Here is a 23,584-nt window from a genome sequence, read left to right on the forward strand (position 1 = left end):
TTACTATCTTAACTTGTTTTGAAGAGAAAATTTTTAGGTGTGTTCTCTGTGTGTGTGTGTGGACCACCCACAGTGTGCCAACAACCTTCCATTCGCATTATTACAATAATTTTACTTTATCTGTGATTCTTAAAAAAACATAAACCATCAAAATGTCATCTGTCATTTTGCTTTGCACTGTGAAGTTTGAACGTTCTGCATTGTATTGTGATATTAAATTTTTATTGATAATATTAAATAAGTAATAATAGCTATCAAGAAAAAGCTTTTAAAATTAATCGCATAAGTCTTTACTGTATTAAAAAAACATGACATAAATTTTATGTACTTAAATCTTAGATGAGTTTGGTATACATCACGGACACCGCGTCACGTCCAACAATGTTTATATAAAATAAGGTTTAATTAAGCTATTAAAATGGGTGAATCTCAAGTGGCGAACATCGTTAACGAAATACTGGTAAGTTTTAGCTATAGTTTTATTGCACTCGTAAGATATTCGGCACGTACGATACAAGAATATGTTACAGCGAGTGGAGGCAGTCGAGGAAGCGTTTAGTTGTTTCTTGGTTCACAAGCCGGATCAGGAGAATGAAAGGCTCTCAATGTATCAAAAGAAACTATCTGCTGTAATGACGTCATCGAGTGCTGAGGTGCAGGAGTCTGGAATAAGGCAATACATAACACTGACCGCTGTCCTCACCAATCGATACAAGATGAAACAACTACTGACTCTACTAGAGAATTTGGTGAATACCAATATTTTGCAAGCGCGGTAAGATATACATATTATGCAGAGCGATCTTATTTTATTTAATTTGCCATTATCTATGATCTACTTTCTAAGATAGATAAAACAACAGTTATTGACATGCTGTCGATTAGTTCTTGGTTGCAAGCCTTTGTGTGCTCCTTCACAATAAAGTCTTAATTAGCTGCGAGATAAGCACTTGCACTGGTGTCATTCAAAATGTCTTGTTATGATTTATATGTCACATAAATAATACTCTTATCCTGAATACATGATTCCAAAGAAACTATTAATCATATTATGTTGTACAAGTTTATCTTATCCAAAAGGATATATTGTAAGACTGTTTGTTTTCATCTTTAGTATGCTCTGCGACTGTATTCTTGTATGCGAGAGACTAACATATCAAAATGCTGATTTTTGGATAGAATGTTTTAACCTGATTCGAAGAATTATTGGTGGAGTCGATTATAAAGGTGTTAGAGAAATTTTGAAGGTAACATTTTTTTTTACTAAATAACAAGTAATGGTATAAACATATGATTTTCTCTTTATTTGAAATGGTCATTGAAATAGATTATTTTTAAAAGTACAATCCTAAGTTATCGTAATGAAATGAGCTTGTCATTCTTAAACAAAATGTTTTGATTACATGTAACAAATATCAAGACACTGTTTGCATTTAATGTTGATAAGAATAGCTTTTGCTGTATTTATAGAGAAGATAACTTGGTATTATTATAATAAAATCTTTTGAATAACCACAACAATACTGCTTTATTATGATTTATAGTCTTGTAACAAAAATGCAATATTAAAATACCTATTTGAATATGTTTTGTATGAAAAGAGTTACAGTACACTATAATATTTTCAGGGATGTCGTGATAAAGCTCTCACACTGCCAATTAGATTGAACTCAAGTACAATGCCGCAAATGAAAGCTATTTATAATGTAATTGAATATATTTTTGACCGTAACGCCTCTTTACTGCCGGCATACTTCATAGTGACTGAAATACAAAAGGACTATCCTGACAATAATCACTGGTTGCATTGGGTAAAATTTATTATTTTATTATGTATTAGGATAGGAAATAATTACTAACAAAACTATCTCTTTTCTATATTGAACTAATTTAATAACAATTGTTAAATAATTGTATTTGTAATTGGTGTCTAAATGTATACTACATACTTTGCATGTACGAACGCATGGCAGCCTTATATAGCAGTCTCGGCTATGTGTGCTTCTGTGTCTTAAATACTAGAAAACTAAAATTATTAACCCGACAGCTACTTTCTCAGTTTTAGGGGTGTGGCAATGGAATATCTTATTTTCTATATTATTACCATATTATATAGAAATAATGATATTCCGTTCATACATCCCTGGATTCAACTGCAGCGAGTTGTCTACAGCACTCAGTGAATCTCTTCTATTCTCTTGTGTGTTGTATTTATGGAAATTTTGGATTGGATTGGAAGAACAATAGCCTACTAAATTTTCTACATTGGTGAATAATTGGATAAAATAACACTTTAATATTTTCAGCGTACTAATCTACTTCTGACCTTTTTAAATAGCTCTAAGTTTTATGAAATGATACTATACCTCTAAACATTTATTGTTATTTTCTTATCATGTACTTTGAAGTCATTTAAAGGTAAACCTATTTTATTTTCAGCAACTAGCTAAGTTATTATCAACATTTGTAGAAAGTTTTAAACCATGTGCACAAATGGTTTCTATTGTCGGTCATTCAAAAATGCTACCCATTGTAGAATTCTCGGGATATGCTGACCATCTAGTAAATCCGTGGCGCTTAGATCCGACTACATTGAAATTCTGTTTAAAAGGCAACCTGCCATATGAGGATGAGCTGTTCAAACCGCAGATAGATTTATTGAAACATGTTTTGCAACAGCCATATTCGAGGGATATGATGTGCTCTATGTTAGGATTGCAAAAACAGCATAAGCAGTTGTGTATAGCTTTAGAGGACCAATTGGTTGAGCTGATGATCCTGCCGATAGAACGGAGTGAACAAGAGAACGAGGAAGACGAAATGTCCTCCACACATTGGTGTTGGTTGCATCTATCATCTCAAGTGATATATTTAATACTGATAGGCTTTGCCTCGTTCCCGAATATAGTTATGGGATTGCATAACAAGCTGATTGGTCGAGATATGAAAAAGGGAAGGGACCATTTGATGTGGGTTCTATTGCAATATATATCAGGGAGTATCCAGCGGAATTCTTTGTCGCTGTTTTTACCGATTGTCAAGTTGCATGAGCTGCTTTATCCAGAAAAAGAACCATTGCCTGTGCCGGATTGCACGAAGGCTCACTGCACGCATCAAATGGCTGTTGTATGTATATGGACGCATTTATTGAAGAAGGCGGAGATTGAACATAAGACAATGGTTATGCCACAGAATTTAAAGCTGCAATATGAGTAAGTATTTTTCCATAACAAAATTTAACAATTCCACAATTTTAATGAAAGATTTACATTACAGTGAGCCTAAAGGCTATGCAATTTGAAGTATTATTGTTTCTATATACTTATAAATAAATAGAAGGCTATTTGGCGATTTAATTATACATTTATAGCTACTGGGAGTTCATGAAACTTTGTCATCAATCATTACTAGAAATATCATATCATTTTTCTTACAGATTCTTCCAACACCTCATGACGTCAAACAATACGCCAACCTTAATGGGCTCCGACTACCGCATAGCGTTACTATGCAACGCGTATTCCACCAATCAGGAATATTTCGCTCGACCAATGGGAATCATAATAGAAACTCTATTCGGCAGTCAAAAAGCAATGTCCAATGGAAATCCTGCTTCACCCTTACCAACTGTGCCACTATCTATGTGCATTCTGGATAGTTTAACGCTACACTGCAAGATGTCCTTAATACATTCTATAGTGGCACATATAGCGAAATTGGCGCAAAATAAAACTAATATACCGGGAAGCAATATGATGGCGCCAGCAATGGTTGAAACATACAGCCGCCTTTTGGTGTACACTGAGATTGAATCGATGGGCATTAAAGGATTTATTAGTGAGTATGTTTACACATAGATGATGAAAATAAATATATGTAAATTAATATATTTTTTTACTGACTGACCTTCTGATAAAGCATAGTAAAAGATAACAGGAATGACTTGCATTTATATTCCATGTTATTGTTACAAATTTGTAAAAGCAATTCTCATTCGTTGATCTTTTTTCTCAATTCTTACATTATTTGTTTTGTTTTCACTACTATCAGCACAGACAGGAGCCTCTTATAATGTTATATTTCACAAGATCTTCCTTTTTGATTGCCTAATGTCCTCCATTCCAAACCGCCATTGTTCATCATATAAACATGAATAATAAATTTACTAGCGGCCCGCCCCGGCTTCGCCCGTGGTACATGTGAAAAATAGATGTTGGCCGATTCTCAGACTTACCCGATATGCACAGAAAATTTCATGAGAATCGGTCCACCCGTTTTGGAGGAGTATGCAGACTAACATTGTGACACGAGAATTTTATATATAAGATATTATAAATGTATATGAATATTATTATTTCAAAATAACCCTTCCAGACCAGCTATTGCCCAACGTGTTCAAGTCCCACGCGTGGGGCATCCTCCACAATCTACTGGATATGTTCTCGTACAGAATACACCACATACAGCCCCACTATAGAGTCACTCTGCTATCCAATATACACTCGCTGACTGCGTACCCGCAAGCGAATCAAACGCAACTGCAGTTGTGGTAAGTTTAATCCATACTAATACATATTATAAATGCGAAAGTAACTCTGTCTGTCTGTCTGTTACTCAATCACGCCTAACTACTGAACCAATTTGCATGAAATTTGGTATAGAGATATTTTGATACCCGAGAAAGGACATAGGATAGGTTTTATCCCGGAAATCCCACGGGAACGGGAACTATGCGGGTTTTTCTTTGACTGCGCGGGCGATTCCGCGGGTGGAAATGTAGTTTAATACAAGAAAATAGTAAAAGATGACATGACAGAGAATATGAGGTATGTTTATTATTTGGGAAATACAAAAAATAACAAAAATATAAAATCATGGGGCGGGATTCGAACCCGCGTCTTTTTGCCATACCGAGGTAACGCACTTAGGCCATGTTTATTATTTATATTTTTTTGTGTTATTTATTGAAATGTTACTTCAAGATATCCAGATGAGAAACCGATAAATCGATAGCATGTTACTGTGTATATTTTTATCATTTTTATTGCTTTTGATAAATGTCTTGTAACAATAAAATAATTGTTTTTTGCATTGATTGTTGCAAATCAATGCATAAAAAATATTAAGTTAAAAATAAATACTCGTAATTTTTATAAATAAATGATGCTATTGATAAAGATTTTTTTTATTTCAGTTTCGAAAGCACAGCGCTCCGTCTCATAACAAGTCTGGGCAGTTCGGGAGTTCAGCTGCAAATGTCTCGTGTGGTCTCGGAGCCAAAGTCGTTGGTGTCTAGTGAGAGTGAAGAGCTTAACCGAGTGCTCGTGCTCACTCTAGCACGAGGGATCTATATGACGGGGGCTGGTGAGTTTATAAGGATTTTTTGTTCAGATTATAGAAAAAAACATGGTATAAATGATTATTAGGTACATATTTTACTGTATGATAAAAATATCATAGAGTGAATGTTATTTTAAATGGTTTTTTGCCCTCAAATCTTACTACTACAGATACAAAAAAAAAAATTAAACGAAAATAGAGGTGTCTGTAAGACTGTAGCCTGTAATTTCTGTATTCTAAAATAGGTTTAGATTACGATTTTTATACAGAAGTTATTTTGTCATGAAAATAGTAACACAGTGCAGACAGTTACTTACCTTTAAGATAATATAGACACAAACATAAATAAGCAACAACAAAATAAAAAATAATCATATGATATGTATACAAATGGTTAATATTTTACCACTCCAATTAACAGTAAATATATCTTAAAGGTAGTGACGGAGCAGCAGTTAAAGAGTTACTAACAACAATAATGACGAACACACCGCACATGTGGTCACAGCATACGTTGCAATGCTTCCCGCCTGTATTGGTTGAATTCTTTGCTCAGGTGAGTGAAAAAAAAATGTGTGCGTGTACTAGTCTACACACGTAAGAAGTGAAACTTCTTAATGACCTTATTTTTCAAAAAATAATTTACTATATGCAACTTTACAGAAATACGTCAATCACGCGTGTTAGGGATAAAAACAAGAAAAATGTTACACTAAATTTTTTTCCAACCCCGATAAGGAAGTTTCACTTCAAAAACTAATTTTACAGGGATAGCTTACATGTTTTTCAAAACCTATACTCTTTTGAATTAAAGAAAATAATAGATCAAATCCTTAACATATTGAAATCAGTTTTCAAATAGTTCGACCCTGCATGTTCCGCGACATTTCACAGATCCGTTTAATAATAAAAAAGCCATGTTAAAATACAGTTTCTTTAATAGATTTAACAAATTTGCTTATACATAATTTTATCATGTAATCTTCTTCTTCTTCTTCTTATATATAAAAATGAATCGCAAAATGTGTTGGTAAGCGCATAACTCGAGAACGGCTGAACCGATTTCGATAATTCTTTTTTTATTATATTCCTTGAAGTACGAGGATGGTTCTTATGTAGAGAAAACGTAAACATGTACCACGGGCGAAGCCGGGGCGGACCGCTAGTTTAAAATAAATCTATCTGTAGTAATCTTATTTTTTAGTAGATGCTATTTTTTATTTCTAATATTTTACTTTCTAATACCTAAATTTAACCTCTATCCAGAACCCAGCTACAAAGGAAAACAAGCAACTCCTCAAGAAGTCCGTGGAGGAAGAATATCGTAAATGGACGTCAATGGCAAATGACAATGATATCATTTCGCATTTCTCGGTACCCGGGACTCCGCTGTTCCTATGTTTATTGTGGAAGATGATATTTGAGACGAATCGCATCAATCCTATCGCTTTTAAGTGAGTATATTGCGGTTTTGTTGGTTGTCTTATGCTTAAAATATGCTGAAAACTAAATATTAAAAGAGTTAGTAATTAGTTGGTTGAAGTTTTTGGGGTAACAAATAGTAACAATGATTTTTGGTTAAATTATTATTATTTTTGACGTGACAACGTCTTATAATTCGATAGAGCCGGCTGCACGCACGAAAAAACATGACTCATGCGGCGTTACCTCGCTCTGAGGCGTTCCATAGGCTTGAAGTGCAAGCGAGAGCGCGGAACGAACGACAAAGCAGCACAATCGAACGTTGTCACGTTCAACTATCGTCAGTAAACCGACTTTATAGACAACCAATTTTTACACGCTTTATATTAGCTTCACCTGTATGTTTGTAACCGACTTCTTTGGGCGCGATTTTGACCCACTTTAAACGGCCAGATTTCGTTCAAACTTTGTAGATTTATTGAGGACCGATGATAATACACTAATTTGTTAAAAAAATTTTTCTATTTTTTAGTTCGGTTTTCTATAAAAAGCGTGTTTTTTAAACTATTATTTATTAAGTATTATCCCGTTCTGTCTTCATCTTCCACTTGTCCCTTTCTGTCCCCTTACGTAGCCAGAGCGGCCCCACCACTCTCCTTTTCAATACTTAATACTTGTTTTAACGTAAGTAAGCCGATTCGGTGTGATATCATCTTTATACTTGATTTTATTATGAGGGGATTCTGATAAACTGATGAGTTCACTAGGATCCCTTGGGGGATCGGGCTGGAGGATCCTGGTGGCCTTAATGTTTCTGACTATCTTTTCATTGTCTACCTCTTACTTTTGCATCAGTTCTGGTAGTCCATTCGATTAAAGCCCATGTCCATCGGTTTCCCTTTTCACTAAGCTCTTCTTAAAGTGCCTTCTCCTTTGGGAGGTTGGCGATCATTAGGGCTATTTCAATTTTGGAAACCGCTGTTCTGAACAATGATTTAGTGCTCTTCCCAAACCATTGAAGATTTCGGAGCCATGATATCCATCTCTCTCTACGCAGATGTATAATAATTATAAATGTAATTATGAATGAATGAAATACTCTTCATTGTACATACACAGTAATAAATTTGTTACATAGTTAAGATAGCTTATAGCTTATAATAGAGATGTACAAAGAGTGGCTTTATCGCTCGTGAGCGATTTCTTCCAAGCAACTCGATGTAGATATAGATATAGTGAGCAAGAATTAAAGAGTAGAGTAAGACAAGGAAAGAAGAAAGAATAAACATAGAAAAGTATTATACATTATGAAGGACACATAAGTTGATACATTAATATTACAATAAGATTAAAATATAATTAATAATAGTAATTATTTCCAGGATTCTCGAACGAATCGGCGCACGTGCACTATCAGCGCACTTGCGCAAGTTCTGCGACTATCTCGTGTTCGAAGTGACGAACCCGGCCGGTGGGCCGCACATTAACAAGTGTGTGGACGCCATCAATGATATCATATGGAAGTACAATATCGTCACTATCGATAGATTAGTGCTGTGTTTGGTTAGTATGGGTTTTTGGGGGTGAATAAAGCGAGATTGGAAGATATTTGTACTGTTAGAAAAAAAATGCTTTTTATTTCTGATTGATCAATGCTCAATTTCTTAAAGGTATTTCTTAGTTGAATTTCACTTGCTATTTATGTGTATGAAGTTGTCCGTGACATAAAATGAATGTATTCATTTCATGTTAAATGTTCAAGAATTATAACTTATGTTCAAACTTGACATACAGATGCTAATTTTCCCATTTAGTATTGTTAATATTACGATAAGGAAATAACAACACAAATACATATGCCAAAAAACATAAAATATGTATTTAACACGCCAGGCCCTCCGACCAAACCCAGATGCGAACGAAAGCCAAGTGTGCCTCTACATCATACAACTACTTCTACTGAAAGGTTCTGAATTAAGGAACAGAGCGCAGGACTTCGTTAAGGAAAACTCGCCAGAACATTGGAAACAGAATAATTGGTATGTATAAAAAGTAAAAAGAAGTAAAAGGAAATTTTAGTAGGTTTTTGTAAGTGGTTTAAATGGATTAGATGCTCTTGGATTTTTTGTATGATGTTAAAATTGTAAGTGATTGTAGTAATTATATAGGTGTTTTATTTGGTCGATCTGCTTTTATATAAAAAATGTAAAATTTCATGGATTGAAAGCCGATTTATTTTTGTCAGCTGTCAGCTTTATGAAGGATTTTTTGTTATATATCTTCTTGTTGTTAACTTTTACTTTAAACCTTACATTCTTCAAAAATTTCGCCCGTTTTTCATACCTCCATACAAAATTCTAGGTACGAAAAGCACCTAGCGTTCCACCGGAAGTACCCCGAAAAGTTTGCCCCCGAAGAAGCGAACGGGGCATACGGTGCCCCTATACCAGTGTACTTGAGCAACGTGTGTCTCAGGTTCATTCCCGTGTTGGACATAGTGGTGCATCGCCATTTGGAGATACCGCAAGTTAGCAAGAACTTGGAACAATTGTTGGAGCACTTGGGATACTTGTATAAGTTTCATGGTGAGTTGATTAAGTACTAATTACTTAGGATGAATAGGAAAAGGAATAGAGCAAGAAAGAGAAGGAACACATGCTATTGATATATTAATATGTTGCATCACAAATAAAAATTGCTTCCCAGACCAAGTATATGATGTATTATGAAATACCCATATTAGACCAGGGTAGATAATTATTGAAACAAAAAAAAAACATTTTTCATTATCATATTTTCCTCCTTTTCTAATGGGTTTCATCCAGAGGCGGCTCGTGACAAAATTTTATGGGTGTTCACTTGAAATAAAACACTGAAAATACCTACATGGTGTAAAGCAGTACAATTTATCAAAAAAATTACTTATAAAGAAAATGCATACGTGATACGTCTTTCTTTTTGGTGTGCAAAAATATCTATAACTTAAAGCGACAAGACCGATAGACGCCAATTGCAGTTAATTCAACAAATGGTACCGAGATTGTGAATGTCTTTTCATCTTGATTGAAAGATGAGCTAAGTCGTCAACGCCCGTTTCAGTCCAAGCACTCTCACCTCCGCCGGCCGCGCCCGCTTTAAATAAAAGACACGGAAAACAAAATAGTTTGTTGCTTTCATCACAACCACACAACCACACACATTTTCACATATTGTTCAGATTTAAACACACGCGTATATGTTTTCGTTTTTGTCGTAAATTTTTGCGTTCAGGCCGTGGCGGTCCCTTAGCTTTACATTCAAGCCGAATTTGTAACGTTTTATCACACTTTTTAATGAACGCCACATTATAATTATTGTTCATTTTAACACTCAAAAGTAATACTGATAACTACAGGCTATTTCAACACGTATTTTATAATTTTAATTAGAAAATTGCATGAATCGCGCGCGTGCATTGAAGTTGACTCGAGTGTTTGTTTATATTATAGAAGTGGTAGGTAACTGGCAACATCGCGCGCAATCGCTGTCCTGCCGGGCGGTAAAAACGAACCGGCAACGTTTGCGGGTGCGGCGCTCCGAATTTTGCTACTTTTCCATAGAAAATCTTTTGTTTCACGCGCAGGGCTCTGGCAAAACCCTCTCTTTCACTCCTATTGGATTTCGTATTAGGAAATGTACTAAATCTTTTTTCATTGGAGCGCAATCGTGAGCGCTCCGCTTCGCGCGTTACATAATACAGTAGGTATTATACAGGTGTATGGGATGATGGAATGATGGATATATTCATTGGTATTAACAGTAGTTTTAAAGATTACGATTGATTTTAAATAGTAGATAATAATTAATGTTAATAATTAAATTAAGGAGTATGATTTTATTATAATTATTTATGGGAGTTCACTGCACCAGCGCTCCTTAGGGCGAGCCGCCTCTGGTTTCATCCTACTGCGATTTTTTTTCACTTTTTATTATTTTTACAGGCTTCTTCCCTGGTGTATATGTATAGTTTGATAAATCAATTTATCACATTATGATAAAAGGCACAATTCATTTTATTTTAATAACACAACACAATTTGCAAATGTTTTGTCTAATCTACATTTACTAAAAACCCACCCGCAATAAAAAAATAAATATAAACCAATATAATTCCAGACCGTCCAGTAACATTCCTCTACAACACGTTACACTACTACGAAACAAAACTGCGGGACAAACCTCTCCTCAAACGAAAGCTAGTGACCGCAGTACTAGGTGCTCTAAAAGAAGTGCGACCAAACGGTTGGGCGACCACGGAAACGTTCCAGAACTATTTGGCCAAGTCCGATACAGATGCGACTGCGTGGACACCCGAGTTGAATTATTATTTGGGACTGGTTAACCGAATGGTGGATAGTATCCTTTTTTGAGTGAATGGTTTTTTAATATTAAAAAAAATAATCTTAATATACATAAATCTCGTGTCACAATGCTTGTCCTCAATGGACTCCTAAACTACTTAACCGATTATAATAAAATTCGTACACCATGTGCAGTTTGATCCAACTTGAGAGATAGGATAGGTTTTATCCCGGAAATCCCACGGGAAAGGGAACTGCGGAGTTTTCTCTGAAAACGCGGGCGAAGCTGCGGGCGGAAAGCTAGTCAATTATATGATAAAGCTTATTTATTTTTCTATATATTATGATTTATAATTGTTTGTATGGACAATATTTGCCAACAATTTCCTCAACTCTTACCAGCAATGACAGGCGAATCCCACTTCCCGAATACAGACTGGCGTTTCAACGAGTACCCCAATCCTTCAGCACATTGCCTCTATGTAACTGGCGTAGAACTAATGTCCCTCCCAATAGCACCCAATATCGTCGGGAACAGCCTATTGGACGTCGTCACTAAAGGCTACGTTGTTATCCCCACCACTAAAATACAGTTATGGATCAACGCAATCGGCATCATACTAGCAGCTCTTCCAGAGGCATATTGGACAGTATTATACGATCGTGTATTGGAAACTATAACTAGTAATGATATGATCGAATGGTCGTATGAACATACCCCGTTCCAATTGTACAATTTGAATACGACGTTCGACGCAATGTTGGAGAATAAGTTCAGTATGATTGTCGCGTTGACGCACGCGTTTTGGTACCACGCGGGCGCTGGGTTGATCATGTTGATGCCTACGTGAGTATCTATACTATCTATACTAATATTTTAAAGAGGAAAGGTTTGTATGTATGGTTTTCACGCATAAACTACTGGACTGATTTTGATGAAATTTGGACAGACAATCTTTAGACCCTGAGATTAAAGAACATAGGCTACCTTTTATTGCGAAATATGTACCACGGGCGAAGCCGGGGCGGACCGCTAGTTATTTATATTTTACTAGCTTACCGCCCGCGGCTTCGCCCGCTTTGTCTAAAACATAATAAATTAAATACTAAAACCTTCCTCTTGAATCATTCTATCTATTGAAAAAACCGCATCAAAATCTGTTGCGTAGTTTTAAAGATATAAGCATACATTGGGACATAGGGACATAGTGACAGAAAAAGCGACTTTGTTTTATACTATGTAGTGATAAACAACTATTTTACCTTATCAATTCCAGGTTTGTCAAAGAGAAGCTAGCCCCTGAGATCCGCACAGAAACCCAACTGATATACCTCTGCCACCTCGTGGGTCCGTACCTACAGCGGTTCAACTCGGACCTCTCTCGAGCGGTTATGGATATAACCATAACGTTGTACGAACTACTCGCCCACGTGGATAAGAATCAACCGCACTTGGAATATATAGACCCGATTTGCGACTTGCTGTATCCTTTTTTGAAGAAAAAAATTGTTTTGTAATTCGTTATTGAAGATAGTTTTGTTACAATTGCATGTGCAAATGAAGATTTGTTATGTTTCAGTCCTTTATATTATATCTCTATTAATTCATCAAAATCGTTTCAGTGGTTAAGGCATAATGTAACAGACAGACGGACAGCTATTTTGTTTAATTATAAATGTATGATTTGAATTCTTAGTGAATAATTGCTGCCTTTCAATTTAAATAAATTTTACAAAAAATTATAAATATCTAGGTCATCTCCCCTAAATTGTTATAAATCATAAATATTTTTTTTTTACTTTCTATACAAGTAATTCCTGAACGCAATACAGTTATCACATAAAATACATGTTCGTCGGCGACACGCTAAAGAACGAACTAGAAGCAGTGATCCGAAAACTTCGTCCCGCTCTACAAATGCGTCTTCGGTTCATCACTCACTTGAACGTGGAACAAATAAACACCGCCTAGCAGAACGATTACTACAGCTATACGCCCTCCAGCTCTAGCTCGAGCTCGGAATAAGCTATGCTGTAGTAATAAAACCACTCTTTCGTTCGGTCTTTCGTTCACTCAATACGCTAGTACGCGTTGTGTTCAATTGACTGCAAGGAAAGCATATGAGCGTTAGGTTTCGATCATTTCATTGGGTCACGATTGAGATTGTGAGTTACCTAAAATGTGTGTTTAACTGTTTTTAAAATCTCATTGGATAATTGTGCAATTCAAACTTAACATTAATGTCGTGATATGTTTTTAATAGTCCAATAACTTTACACTCAAAAATTAAAAAATCGATAAGAGTAGTAGTTGTGTGGAGAAGATTTTGTATTTATAATCATTTTATTGTATTTTTTATTTATTAATAATTATCAATGTTTTAACAATTATATCCTTATTGTGGCCGTTGAATCAAGTAAGTCATTTTGTCCATGTTTTAATGAACTTGATGACTTGACAGTAATTTATTAGAAAATATTGATTTAATATTGAATGATGAATGATGATACATATATAATTATCAGTTTTTTTTTGGTTTATTTAAATTTGTGTTTTCTTTATTCTGAGATAAGTAATTTCAAAACATTTTATTGAATTTCAGATTAAGTTTAATTATGAATTACTTAATTATAAGTTGTAACATTATTGTGCCCTATTTATCACATTGCCCATTGTGTGTGTTATTTTAAAAGAAACTGACTAAAAGCTGTGACCAGCGATTCCAAAATTGTATAGTTACAAGTAAGGTAGATAGTAATTTACTAGATAAATAATGTTAAATGGCCTAAAATTTAATAAACCATGTGTCCTTTGTAAGCAACAGTGAAATTAATCAATAGTGATAGTTGTAACACTGAGAAATTAACTACTTTTATGAAAAACTTGTCACTTATGATTCAGCAATAAATATTCTGTAGTATTAGAAGACACAGGTGCATTGGTTGTTAAAGTAATGTAGTGTTAAGTATACTATTTGCTATTGCTATATATATCTTATATAAATAATTAAATATTATACAGTAGTTTGCTTGTTGAAGGCATATATTTAATACGCTAAAATTATATACTTCAATATCTGCCCCCCTAGACAAGTGGTTTTCTATTAGCGTAAAGTTCAATAGAATAGATTATGAATGTATGAGATTGACGTAATCAATCGTCGTCGTCGAAATCAAACGTCAATCTCATACATTCATAATCTATTCTATTGAACTTTACGCTAATAGAAAGCCACTTGTCTAGGGGGGCTGGTCAGAAAAGTATTTGAAAACGTCTCTCTTAGAACAATAAGATCTACTTTAAAATAGTTTGAAATCGCGAAAGAAAAAACACAATAAAACCATCGAGCGACGTTAATGTCGATTTATTCACATCACTATCAATACATCACAAATTATTATCTACAATATTTATCTTATTTATATTCATTAAATTATGAATCTGTGGTGATAAATAAAGGAATTGTAAACCGCTATTGATAAGAATTTTAAACTTGTGAGATTACTATACTTATTCTATAAACTTAGAATCGTAATTTTGGTTGTTCAACGTTAATAGTGAGTATAGTTAATAACTTAATAATATAACGTATGTGTAATATTAAAAGGTGTGATCATTTGTTCATTAAGAAATTAACGCACATTGATTCTTGATAAAAATAATCAGTAAGGTTAGTAATGATAAATTTTGCTGTACAAAGAAATTTTATCGTACGAAGCCTTATTTCAAATATGAATACTAGAGAGCTGAACGACTTAAATCAAACAAATTGGTTATTTATAAATAAATTATACCAAATAAGTTCTAAAAGTTTAGTTGCTTCTCAGACCATTGAAACTGGAATAAATATACAACAAAACAGTCTATTTTATACTTTGCCATCGAGTAACAATAATAGATGAGTTATAAATATAATTTTTATATCTATGGACCTTTTGTATAAAAAATCAAATATGGAAAGACAAATTCCAATTGGAATACTTTGGAACTATAGTTGTTTCTTTTTTTTATTCTTTGTTTTATACGTTCTGCAAAATATGACTAGCCAGATAAATTTTTATACTCTGTTATACTAGTATTCATGTTCGAATTTTTCCTTATGAATAAGTAACGTCAGGATATCGTAATTGAACAAAATTGGTGACATAATATTTCTCCCAATTCAAAAACTAATTATTTTTGAAGTAAAAATGCGGTACCTGACGTATTAATTCAGAGCCCTGAACTAAGAGTAAAGTATAAAAAATAGCAATAATGTAAAAGTTGTAATACCTCATATTATGTAGATATTACATAAGTAAATTACTACATAAAAAACTATACTATGATTACGAAATTAATTGAATCTGTTATATTTTATATTGGAATACGATTTTGTAATTGTTCTCTATTTTTGGATATACTGTGTATAAATGTATACCTACATGTAATAAAGATATGGTTAAGGCTGTTTAATTCATTTTCCCATACACTTGGATCACTTTCAATTTACTGTTTTTTACTAGAATAATATATCCCTTGTTTAAGTCGCAACCTGTTGTTTTTATTTTTTAATAAGTTTTTTTTATAGATCACCCATGTAAAGTTATGTTTGGTTGGAGTTGTATTCAGAGTGTATTTTTTTTAAATATAAATATTAGTAACCAATATTGCAAAGTGTGCCTATTTATTACCTACATATACATTTTGCCTAGATTTATTATATTATGTCCAGTTCATATAAATTGGATGGATATAAATTGTTCGCTTGTTTTATGATTTCCCTTGTAGAAAGTATGCAACATAACTTAAGAATTAAAATATTAAATATGTAACTAGATACTTATTGATAACAATTGACAATAAAACTATACCTGAATATTTACAAGAGTTACAAAATTGCCAAGTTATCTGAGATAGTTCTTGATTTTTATTATAATAAATAATTATTAATCTTTTTGGCTGGACTGAAGCTAGGCACGAGTCGATGAGAATGTAAAATATCCCCTATTCCACAGTAATAAGAACTAAATAGCGAGCAAGATGACAATAGTGCCAACTTCAACATGTTTCATATGTTTGGATTGGCACTCTTAGTTTCAATAATCATATAGAAAAAAATATGATGATGAAAAATGATCATGAAAAAAGGTGTTGCTGTTGTCGCTGTTTTTATAATTTTAAATATTAGTAGTTATGAAAATTTCTATATACCATGAAATATAATATGTTTAACATTATTTCATCATAATTTATAGTACCGAAATGATATTAAAAATAGTAAAGTTTGAGCATATTATTTAGTAAAAAGTAAATGAATAAATATCTACTCCTTTTTCGAAAAAATCTAGGCATGCATTATACAAAATTCTATAAACCCATTGATATAAAAACACAAATAGATATCAATGTGCAACGCATCGGATTTACTTCAATACACATGCAGTAAAAACCACAGAACAGTAAAGTTACAGGCTATTGTGAATTTGCCTTGATATAAGAATAAACAGCGCGCATGCCCCGTACTTGTGCTTAATACATATTATATTTGTACGAAGTACGAATAAAATGTTTTATGTATTTTTTTGTTTATTTATAATAAAATAAAAACACACGTTTATTAAGTATCCTATAAATCACAAACAATCATTTTAAATACTGCTTATTTAAATAAGCCTTGTAGTTAATTAGGTACATACTAAATGTATTTAAATTAAAAGAGCGACGCTTTCTCCCCTGCCCAAAAAGGATATCCGGTCAATCCGTGACAGTTTTTAATACTTTCATTGGGATTGGCTGAATGCAAGGCTATTAGATCGGATACGATGCCGTATTTGATTAAGAAAATTTAATATTAATAAGTACATAAAATATTGGATTTATTAATTGGTATCACTAAAAAAAAGTCTTTCCTTGTTCTTACACTGTCAAACACAGATGAATATATTTTGATATGAATCATAATTTTATTAATTAATTGATGATATAGTTTCAGAGGATATAAAATTAATTATAAGTGTAGGAAAATTTATGAAAGGGTATTCAGGATATTTTTTGGAACTAGTATCTCGTTTCGTGCACTTAGTATAACGAACATTGTTGTAAATTTAATGCACTCTGCATTGTTCATAATCCCTATTCACAGTTCACACCAGTGAGCCCCGTCGCCATTTTGAAACAGTGAATACTGAATAGCGTTGCCGGGCAACGAGTTTAGTCAGTTGACTATCTGTAGCGCGGCGTTACGGTAGTCAAGTCCGCCAACTTGCTAACGACAAGCGCGCCTTGTTTAAACGGGACTCAGCCATATTACAGAAAACAAAAGACACTCGCTGAAGCGTTGTCGTGTGTTATTAAATTTTGATATATTAAACTTGTGCATAAAAAAATCAGAATGGCTACGGAAGTTATCAATAATGCTCCCGATAATACCACCAAGGAAAAGGAGATGAAAGAGGACGCGCCGGTTGACAATAGCCAAACAAAGGAAGAAGCTGCTGCTGCCGAAAAGGCAGAAGAGAAAGCAGCCGAAGAAAAGAAAGCTGAACCGGCACAGCCTAAGCCGACCGTTCACAAAGCTAATTTTCAACAAGATGTCGTTTACCTATATCAATTTTCCCGAACGCCTTTGTTGCCGTCTACTTCTCCGTACTGCTTGAAAGTCGAGACATGGCTTCGTTTGGCCGGCATCAAATACGAGGTAAGTGGAATGTGCATTAAAATATTTTTTTTTGAAACCGCTTGCGTATCGATCGAACATTCCATGTTTGAAAAGTTTCTTCCAAGTTTGGGCGTGGTTATTTTTTTCTTTGTACCGACGAGAACCATGAAGTTTATATATTGTTTTGTTAACTGGGATTAATTAATTGGCATCTATTGGTAATTTTCATGGAATGTTTGAGAGATTTATTAAAATGTTTCATTTATCATTTTACGGACGACGCTGCAGCCGCGAACTTCGCCTTGCGAATTTATTTCTCGCCCATCATTATTTATTTCATGCATCAACACAATTTGTACCTAATTTGTTAATAAACCCATCGGGGATAAAATAAATAGAATGATGTATTTATAAAATAAAATAAAAAGTCAACTTTGGAAATAAAAATCATTTTTATAGAAAATAAAAACTATTCATCATAAATATGTACATACCTTTTATAAAATCCTTCTTTTTTCAAAATTCATAAATTTTGTACTTTTGGTATTGGTAGGTATTTTGTCAGTAGTACCTGTACGGTGTACCTATCAATGAAAATGGCATAAGTAACAGGTTCCTTCATGTTAGTTACTTATTAATAAAAAGAAACTTTAATACACCCAGATTTTAGCAATAAAATATAAACTGTACAATTTTTTTACATTAACTAAAAAGAAAATTATGTAATTAAATTGGTGCATAAAACTTTAATTAAATTTCAACCTATAAATTATGAAGTAACAAAACCATATCAATACCTATTCCACAGTTGCATTGGTATGTGTATGAGCTACTTTTTCTAATTAATATGCTAGATATATAACCGATATTAATACAATGCATAAAGGAATGCAAGTACACTAAGTTACTACTGATCACTTATTATTATGGACCAAGCATGCTATATTCACACTTGATTAACATAACTGACGCATTTATATATAATTAATTAATGATATAGGCATATAGATCATCAGTATAATAACTGGCACACATTTAAAAGAGTTATCTTTTTACATCTTCATGTATAAAATTGGTGAAGTCGATAAGACTGAAAGAAAATAATCTATATATATTTTTTTTAATTTTATGATTTATTCTCAAGTAATAATCTTCATCATTTTCAAACATTACCTACACTTTATGTGTAAGTTGAGCAAAAATTATTACTAAGAGTCTACTAGAAACATAAAATTTATAAAGCGGTCTTATTTTTTTCTTTGTTCTGGGACCCAGTGTGAAATCAGCTTTATTGTTTTAAAACCTACCTAAGTTAGAACAAAAGACGTGTGTACAAGTTTTAACTTGCAACCAATCAGAGCTTTTAGTATTATATTAAACGCAAGTTGTTGAAACGGAGTATTCATTTGCGACGATTTATTTTTCTCTCAATTGAAAATAGTACAGCTGCTTCTATGATACATACCTAATTACTCTACTTGAAACCAGCGTGTGAAATTGCTTAAAAATACTTTTTTCAAAGGGTATTGCGGTATCGAATCTATATTTATCCTTACGTAGGTATATCATATCATAAGTTATTTATAACAGCCTCGGGACAAATGCTCGACTATACAAATTATAATGTCATTCACTGCTTCGAGATGTTTCGAGAATAATAACGATTTTGGAAAGGTCTGGACGACGCGATAACGCCATGTAGATCGGCCAGCCCTTGTCTCGGTCCTTTATAAATATTTAATATGTATATATCCATCCACATCGCAGTAGATCCCGCGTGAAGCTATGCACGATTTTTCTTTTCTCATTTATGTCGAAGAAATCGTCTCTGAAATACATGCTCAACTGTTTGTTTAAAACTAAGACGATAAAAGAAATAGTGATTTCGACTGCGTCTCCGTTTGCGTTGTTATTATTTAAAAATTCTTGTTCCGTCCTCCCGTTATGGTGTTTGCACAAAAAAGGTTATCGCTCGAGGCGTGGTTGCCAGATGTTGCCGAAGGGCATGTCGGCGAAGAAAAATTATACAATTAATATTTATAATGGACGCGCTGTGTCGGGACTCGCACGCTCGAGGGTGACTTCAGTGCGAAATCGACTGAAGCTCAATTAACTTTATACGATTCATGGTATTTTTATAACCCCGGAGTTTAGCTTTGTCGCGTCGAGCTTTTGTCTTTCTCGTTAACTTTTCTTTGTAAGCTTTCCGCTATTTGGTTGTTAAGTTTTGATGTAGTTAAGCTATTTGCAAGAAATATTCTTAATTACTTACCTAATTACTTTTGGATAATTCATAGTCACACAAAAATCAGTTTCTCGGCGATTTAATTTTTTTTAATTGTTTTTGAAATTCGTATAAACGGTCCAATAAACTGTTAATGTACATAAACGATGTTATGTGCGAATACCTGATTGATCTACACACATTTAAAATCTATAACGAACGAAATAAAACTACGATACGGTTTCTGTTTTCTGTAATATAGTGATATAAATACCATCGCATAACTTACTGGTAACTACATTTTCCTTTTCATTACGCTCGGTAGGTCGAACACTTCGCACACGGGTTAACTTTAACGTAAAAGTTATGGCGAGAATATCGTTCCCCATAATAATTTCCAACCCCATTCCCCCTGCTTAGTAGAGTTTCTGATTTTGTAACATTATATTGTCACTGGACTCTTCAACAATTTATAATACGTCTCAAGAAGCGTTATCGATTACATCGCCGCGTTATAGACAGACAGAGCAACATACATGCATCTATATAGTATGAATAGTACTCGTATACCTCCCGTCTCGCACATACCATCTCGTATTTAATATATTTTCCTTAAGGCGTTACCCGGCAATTTCGACTATGTTCAACCTCTATAAAGTCTGGTACAATATAAAGCACAATACCGAAAAAAATGTATAAAATAGGATGGTCTTTGATCTTTAATTGCTCGCGAGGACTTTTTTCCAAAGTTAATAGATTTCTAGAAAAAAAATGTGCCGTGGTCATCGATTTTTCCGCAAATACTCTATAAACTTCGTAACCTGCTGACTTAGAGCTCTGAAAATTTTATGTTTAATAAATTAGCAGTTACACAACAGTCCCTGACGAGGATTTTTTGTTTCACTGATTGGTATCTTTTTAAATACAAAATGCGAGGAAAAAAGGACGTGCAGCGGGAGAGGTTTGAGATCCGTCAAGTATGGTCAAGGTTATTAGCGCATGTATAAGCCTTAAGAATCCTATTTTCAAAGGAAATATCACACTTTACTGATAAAATTGAGATTCGAGGATTAGATTACGCAGCTCATTATTGCGTTCCAACAAGCCTCAATAAATATATGCTTAATGAGAATTCCTGCACGTCTCATGTTCAGATACGATTATTATGCGTTTTACAAATGTTTATGTATCTCGTACATATGTAAGTGTAGAATATCACGCTTTAATCGTGGATGACTGATGTAGACTATCAATGTTATGTTAGTTACAGTTTCTTGTAATAGGTGGAGTTTTTGATTAGATTGAGAACAATCAATAAAATTGTATATACTCTTCATTGTTACGTGTTCAATGATATAGTTACACAGAGCAATGCTTTAACTGACGTTCAAGCTCAGTTAGCCACTCTGGTTGTAATGGTTTTTAGATAATTTGGGGGTTAAATGATTCTTGCTAAAAAATATAGGGAAGTTCGATTTAATCGTATACGTAAAGATAGTATAGTAGTAGCTAAAAAACACAAACTGGCAGATTCAAACCTCTGGTGGAAAGAAACACTTGTACAACCACAAGTAAAAGAAAATGATACCTCTAAAATTCTTTGAGAAATGCCTGTTCAAACTGATGTCACAATCACACACAACTCAAACAACGGTCATTGCAATTGTCAAAGGAGTCACAGGGGTAGTAGCTAAAAACATTATAAAATATTATATTATAGATCTTAGATAGATATATTAGATACGTTTATTGACTTCAGCATTCTTCAAAAACAAGCAGCCAGCATTCATCAATTTTATTAAGTCAAGTACTTGGCGATAACGTATTTATAAACACAGCAGTAAATTATAACACACAAAGTATAGGACTATCAACACCTACATCTCAACTAATGATGAATCGATTAGAGCCATTCAAATATCTACAGACGAACAAACAATAAACATAGCACCAGATTCAATTTCGATAGTTCATACACCAAGGAATCAAGAACAGAACAAAAGGCGAAGAAGAAGGTTGAACGAATAGTACTATATGCCTTTCTTACATTTTATGACACAACTACCTTTACAATAACATGATGATAACGATTTAATTAAGGGGATTCTTAACACTTTTATTCTCATGGGATACGAGACGTAGTATTTAAAAGGTACCGACAACATGTCGTGAAAGTGGGCATCCACAAAGAAAGTATAGTAGGACACTTGCTTTTTATTATTTGGGATTGAAAAGGGATAAGTTAATTAATTTTTATGTTTAGGACGTGAATAACAAGGAAGTATGTAAGTAAGGAGTAACGCTATAAAATAAAGCGGCTTTCCTTCTTATCGTATAGTTAATTTAAAAATATGTTTTTTGGAATCTCAGTTATCAATATTATATACATATCAAGCCATATAAAATTTAAGTTCGAAGTAATTACAGTAAGAACGCGCGTTTGTCCTTTTTGCTTTTTCGAAGCATGCATTTTGTTACCAAATTCCTGGGTATAAAAAGCCCTATAACGACAAAAAAGAACGTCGAAACTTGACACAATAAGAATGAGAAGTTCGTAGCGGACTGATTTGGGGCAAACGGGTTCTGGGAGAGAGGCCGCGGGAAATATCTTGTTTTTGTGGCCGCTCGGCTCGAATGAGCGGGGTCTTTTTTACCCGACTGCGCGAAAGAGGGATATGTTTACGAGAGTTTCACTTTTCTTTTTATATTATTTGTCCACATCGAATAGAACTTACTAACATAACAGTTTATTATAATAAATATAATTTTTTTATTAATTTATAATAACAAAAAGCTCATAAAAGGAAATAAAACTTAACAACATTAATAAAGTTAACATTTGTATTCTTTGGCACGCTTTGTAGCTAGTTTTTTTATAACTATTAACTATTATATCGATATTATAATTACGCATTTATGGCGATGTTTGAAGACTGAAACTTACTAGATTTAAAATTATTTTACTCGACTGGGAAATAAATTAGTTAACAGTTTTCCACGCAGTCGGTTTTTGTTTTTGTTATAATTACTTGATACTTGATTTCACTGACAGTATTACCATTGTTTTAATGACGCGTAAGTATATCACGAGTTGGTTATAAATTATAATATATTATATAACATGGATTTAAAAAGCGCGTCTATATTTAATCCCGGTTTTTTATGGGTGGATTACGTAAATCATTAAAATAAATAGTTACACTAATAATTTAAAAGAAGTTAATACTTTAATAATATGTTACGTACTTACCGGGAATTTAAAATAATTACTGTAAACATCGTGTTTGTGTAATCGGCTTCAATTTCATCTGGTCTTGAAACAATTGTCGGATGCCGTGACTGAAGACATTTAAGACGCGTTGAAAGACAACATGCTTCGAAATCGCATACATGTATAACGAAAGTAGATGGAATATTTGTATTAAAGATGTGATATAATAAAAAAAAACTTTAAATGAACTAATCTTGTGAATGACGTAGTAGGTACGTTTACGAAAGGTTTACGATATCTAAATATTTTTTATTTGAAAAAGAGTAGGTTTTTTTTCGAATACTTATCCCACTAATTTGCATTCAAAGTATGCATTGATATGCATTTTTTAATATTTTTTGTCCTA

General features: G+C 33.4%; 2 protein-coding genes across 2 annotated transcripts in view; both read left to right on the top strand.

Moving 5' to 3' along the window:
- The first annotated feature begins 180 nt into the window (after positions 1-180).
- Positions 181-13,579, top strand: MED23 (mediator complex subunit 23). The gene is made up of 17 exons (XM_090120570.1): positions 181-460; positions 531-775; positions 1,115-1,247; positions 1,629-1,811; positions 2,440-3,212; positions 3,437-3,837; positions 4,375-4,549; positions 5,195-5,364; positions 5,778-5,896; positions 6,607-6,794; positions 8,145-8,325; positions 8,656-8,801; positions 9,124-9,347; positions 10,918-11,157; positions 11,505-11,949; positions 12,380-12,586; positions 12,936-13,579. Exons 1-17 carry the CDS (start codon positions 419-421, stop codon positions 13,072-13,074), a joined length of 4,011 nt encoding a protein of 1,336 aa, XP_089976696.1. The 5' UTR covers positions 181-418; the 3' UTR covers positions 13,075-13,579.
- Positions 13,580-17,291: 3,712 nt separating this feature from the next.
- fax (failed axon connections) overlaps positions 17,292-23,584 on the top strand; it is a 50,275-nt gene continuing 43,982 nt past the window's right edge. Inside the window, exon 1 of the mRNA XM_090120581.1 lies at positions 17,292-17,782. Within this exon, the coding sequence (XP_089976707.1) occupies positions 17,477-17,782 (306 nt within the window). The 5' untranslated portion in view covers positions 17,292-17,476. The remainder of the gene's footprint in view (positions 17,783-23,584) is intronic.

The sequence above is a fragment of the Colias eurytheme genome, chromosome 1, assembly GCF_061535395.1.
Source record: "Colias eurytheme isolate Ceu_HAF_F1 chromosome 1, ilColEury1 Martin Lab GWU primary, whole genome shotgun sequence".
NCBI lineage: Eukaryota > Metazoa > Arthropoda > Insecta > Lepidoptera > Pieridae > Colias > Colias eurytheme.